This window comes from Nansenia antarctica (assembly GCF_963989245.1).
Source record: "Nansenia antarctica genome assembly, chromosome: 9".
NCBI classification, from domain to species: Eukaryota; Metazoa; Chordata; class Actinopteri; order Argentiniformes; family Microstomatidae; genus Nansenia; species Nansenia antarctica.
Genome location: NC_137679.1, coordinates 3,372,740 through 3,377,739, shown reverse-complemented (window position 1 = coordinate 3,377,739; position 5,000 = coordinate 3,372,740). Strand labels below are relative to the sequence as shown.

At 46.1% G+C, this 5,000-nt stretch overlaps 1 protein-coding gene across 1 annotated transcript in view; it reads left to right on the top strand.

The window, feature by feature from the left end:
* Positions 1-2,062, top strand: part of hapln3 (hyaluronan and proteoglycan link protein 3) — a gene marked incomplete at both ends in the record, with an annotated part of 4,406 nt that extends 2,344 nt beyond the window's left edge. The window contains 2 exons of the mRNA XM_080539153.1: positions 740-1,042; positions 1,785-2,062. Coding sequence (XP_080395279.1) covers positions 740-1,042; positions 1,785-2,062 — 581 coding nt within the window. The remainder of the gene's footprint in view (positions 1-739; positions 1,043-1,784) is intronic.
* Between the last annotated feature and the right edge of the window lie 2,938 nt (positions 2,063-5,000).

The window sequence follows — 5,000 nt, the reverse complement described above, 5'->3', positions numbered from 1 at the left end:
TACATGGTCAACGCTTAACCCGCTACGCCACCTAAGCTAGCTTCCCCTTCTGACAGGAAGTCAACCACCAGCTCTTTCGTTTCGCTGATGTTCATCTGCAGGTGGTTGTTGTCGCCATGGTAACCTAACTTAGGAATAATGTGAATGCCATCCAGGATTCAGGTTAACCATTTAATCAAGAACTGTAATATAACAACGTGTCACTCTGGTCACTTCCCTGCTAGCCTATTCTGGTACCCAAGATAATCAACAGGTAACTAATGCCCAACACTTAGGGTGGTACCCTAGTGGCGTGGTGTGGTACTACAGGTAGTAACACAGGATATCACAGTCACACCAGCCAACGAACTCAGACACCAGACTCCTGTACTCGTACTCCTCGTTGTCTCCGGTGATGCAGCCAATGATGGGGGAGTCGTCGTCTGAGAACTTCTGCAGATGTGTGATTTAATTTAATTTAATTTAATTTTATTTAAGGATCCCCATTAGAAGCACACAGATGTACCTCTACAGACATACAGACACAATAATAAATGTACAATCGACAAAAGATAAAAAGACACTCAGTCAAGCTAAGTGTCTATGTCTATAGTAAAAGCTCCCTGCGCAGACGCACGCGTCCCATTCAGGGAAAGTCAATAACTGTCCATCCATTGTCCCTTTTAAATAAACAAATACATACAAATTATTGATGCGACCACTTCTGTTGACCCCTCTTTCCCCCCCCCCTCCTATCCAGGAGTGGTGTTCCCCTACTATTCCAGTAGGGGGCGCTACCACTTCAACTTCCCAGAGGCCCAGCGTGTGTGTGAGGAACAGGACGCGTCGCTGGCCACCTTCGAGCAGCTGTTCGCCGCCTGGGAGGAGGGGCTGGACTGGTGCAACGCCGGCTGGTTGGCCGACGGGACGGCGCAGTATCCAATCACGACGCCCCGCGGCGGCTGCGGGGGCGTGGACCTGGCCCCGGGCCTGCGTAGCTACGGGCAACGCCACCGCCTCCTCCACCGCTACGACGCCTTCTGCTTCTCGGCCTCCGTCAAGGGTCAGTATGTGTGTGTGTGTGTGTGTGTGTGGGGGGGGGGGGGTGGGTGTGTGTGTGTGTGTGTGTGGGGAGGGTGTGTGTGTGTGTGTGTGTGGGGAGGGTGTGTGTGTGGGGGGGGGGTGTGTGTTATGGGCAACGCCACCGCCTCCTCCACCGCTACGACGCTTTCTGCTTCTCAGCCGTCAAGGGTCAGTATGTGTGTGTGAGGGGTGTGTATGTGGGGGGGTGATGTGTGTGTGTGTGTGTGTGTGGGGGGGGGGGTGTGTGTGTGTGTGTGTGTGTGTGTGTGTGTGTGTGTGGGGTGTGTGTGTGTGTGTGTGTGTGTGGGGGGGGGGTGTGTGTGTGTGTGTGTGGGGGGGGGTGTGTGTGTGTTTGTGTGTGTGGGGGGTGTGTGTGTGTGTGTGTGGGGGGGGGGGGGGGGTGTTATGGGCAACGCCACCGCCTCCTCCATCGCTCCGACGCCTTCTGCTTCTCGGCCTCCGTCAAGGGTCAGTACGTGTGTGTGTGTGTGTGTGTGTGTGTGTGTGTGGGGGGGATGTGTGTGTATGTGTGTGTGGGGGTGTGTGTCTTTGTACTTTTGTACAATGGGAAGCTGCTATTTACACACAACGACCACTAGTTAGCGCGCCTCATAAATTAGCCTGCCTCCTACACAAAAAAACTTACAAAATAGCTTCATACTAGCTTATCCTGAGGTGATATCCCTAACACCCATATCCCTATAACTCCTGTGTTCATATAGGAGCGGTCTACTTCCTGAAGCACCCGCAGAAGCTCAACTTCACCGAGGCGGTCCAGGCGTGCGTGGACGACGGCGCCCAGGTGGCCAAGGTGGGCCAGCTGTACGCCGCCTGGAGGTTCACGGGTCTGGACCGCTGCGACACCGGCTGGCTGGCCGACGGGAGCGTCCGGTACCCCATCGCCAAGGCCCGGCCCAACTGCGGCCCATCAGAACCCGGTGTGCGGAGTCTGGGCTTCCCGCCTCAGCACCAGAAACACAGCGTCTATTGTTACCGGTAAACCTGGCCTTCAAGATTCAAGATTCAAGATTCAAGATAGCTTTATTGTCTGTCACACAGTGACAGAAATTCTCCTTTGACAGGCTTTGTGCATACATACAATAAAAACAGACAGACATAGCAGTGTTTATAAAATGTAGTGCCTATTTAAAAAGTCCAGTCATTTAAAAAAAAAAAAAAAAAACAGTGTTATGGTTTAAAAAGCTAAAATGTTGTGGCTTACTCGCTGCAAACAGAGTGTACAACAACTACCGCAGGGTTTGACAGTAACGCTTCTTTACTTGCCTGGAGCAAGTAAAACAATGTGCCTTGTTTGTTTGCGCGAGCCCGACGACGCTACTAGATCGTGGTTATTTTTTACCTGTGTGCAGGAAGAACAACAGACGGCGCAGGCGCCAGATCTAGCAGCGTCGTCGGGCTCGTGCAAACAAACCCGGCGGATTTTTTTTACTTGCTCCGGGCAAGTAAGAAAGCTTTACCGTCAAACCCTGTACCGTACAACAGCCTCTAGACCAGGGGGCTCAAACTCAAATCTGTCATCTGACATGAATTTTACATCGTTTCCCTGTCAAACATCAAATAACGCCACAAAACTCTGCTCTCTTCTCTCCTGAGCACCTGTCCTTTTTTTCGCGCCAAACGGAATATATTTTTGTTCAATAGAATAGGTGTTTTTATTTTAATAGTGTATGAAGGGGTCGTTTACATTGGTATGGAACAACTAGAAAGAATAACTAAATCAAACTATATAATTTTGCGGGCCATATTATGTAAGATTTTTTGATATCGTGGTGTGGGCCAGAGGGAGTGGGAAGGGGGGCCGGAAATGGCCCGCCGGCCGCAGTTTGAGACCCCTGCTCTAGAAGAACTCTCTATACCACAATCACAGTGTCTACTGCCATCAGTAAACCTGTCCTTACTCACTGTAAACAGAGTGTACAACGAGCGACTAGAGTAACAGTGTCTAGATGATCTCTCTCTATACTATCGGTTCCCGACCTTTTTGGACTCAAGGCCCACTTAAAAATCTCAAAAGTATTCGCGGCCCACACAGGCATTTTTTACGCACGCGTACAATTTTGCGTGTCTCACCATTATTCATTATCTATGCGTTTTTTAAAATGTTTTAAAGAAAAAAATACAGTACCATGATTTAATTTTTTATTTTATTATTATTATTTTATTTGATAAAATAATATCACTTGCAGTACCATCGCAGCCCACCAAAGGGCCGCGGTCCATAGGTTGGGAATCTCTGCTCTATACCACAAACACATACACAATACAGTCAGAATCCTAGCCTCGTTAGCCTTTAGCTAATTCTATTATTACTGTGTTCACAACTACGGTAATTTCCGCTACGGCAGTGTGGTCCTATAGTGTCCACTCAGCTCACAGTCCTTTCCTACACAGAAGCGCACAATTTTTGTATATATACACCATATCGTTAGCCTCATAGCATAATTGCCTAAGTCACGCTTCACTTGTGGTCAGCCGAGCCATCTTTGTATGTAGTGTCAAAAATGCCTCTGTCAAAAAGATGACTTTTGGAATGTAACAAGCATTCTGATAGGCTGATGGCATAGAGGCAATAATGCACAGTGAATCAGCAGTGTTAGGAGAGTAGAGTTAGGCAGATATCTCATTTTGGCCAAAATATGACTTAGGCAATTATGCTATGAGGCTAACGATATGCAGTTATACCTCTGGTCTCATAGCTTGATACACACAGCTTACACAGAGGCAAAGTCATTTGTAAGTCAAAATGTAGTCTGTGAACATCCCATGCATTTTTCCCATCTCGATTTTTTAAAATAGCTAATAATATTATTATTATATTATTATAATAGTATTATTATGATATATTATAAGAGTTGTGTATGACATAGGCGTACAGTTTATTGTACATTTTCTTTTCGATTAACTAGTGATTGGTTCTGGTGAACCGTTTCTCAATTATTTTGTCTTGAAGTCAACATTTGAAAACATGCTGTTGTTCCTTAACGTTCTGTGGCAGTTGCAGTAACAAAGTTGCAGGGTTAAATTTGGACTTTTTGCCACATTTTACATTTTACAGTTGTATTGGTATGAATACCTAAGGGTGTAAGAGTAGCGATGGTCCAAAAAGTCAGTTTTTTGGTTTCCATAGACTTCCATGTTAAAAAGTGCACTTTCAAGTGAATAGATAGGGTTATATTAGGGTTATATTCATAGTTAGAGTATAATACGTTTGTAGGATGAGTACCATGCAGAACAGTATGAGCAAGTATGAGCAAAAACAATAGATGGACTTGCTGAAGCTTACGTAGAGACTACAGATAAGCCAACTTAAAAGGTTAATCAAACCCTAGTTAATCAGACAAGAAAACGTACAAGAAACCATGAGCCTATTTGTTACAAAATAATGCTTATTACATTAGCTGAACTATCTGTATCTCTTACCTGAAACACCCTGGTGGGAAAAATGAATGGAGATTTTCAGAAGCTTGAAAAGGAGAAAGTTCAAGTCAACAGACTACATTCTGATGGCATGTTTCGGATCTCTGTTGATTTAGTTCACAGTAGGAACCAGTCGTTTTAAACTCAGGGAAGGGTTCCAGTCTGATTCTCGGAGTATGTCAAGTCAATGTTACTCGCAAACACCCGGATGAGGCAACACTCCCAGATGAGGCAAGGCTCCCAGGCAAGTTCTCCTTCCCAGTAAACAAAGAGTCCAAAAGACGTCCTCAGGGAAGCCGGAATGTGGGTTCAGATGACGTCTTTCTAGGACGTCCAGATTACGTCTTTATCGTAGAATCAGAATCGTCTTCTGTAGTCCATAAGATGTCCTAAAGATGTCACCTGGACGTCCTAGAAAGACGTCATCTGGACGTCCTAGAAAAACGTCAACTGAACCCACATTCCGGCTTCCCTGAGGACGTCTTTTGTTTACTGGGTTT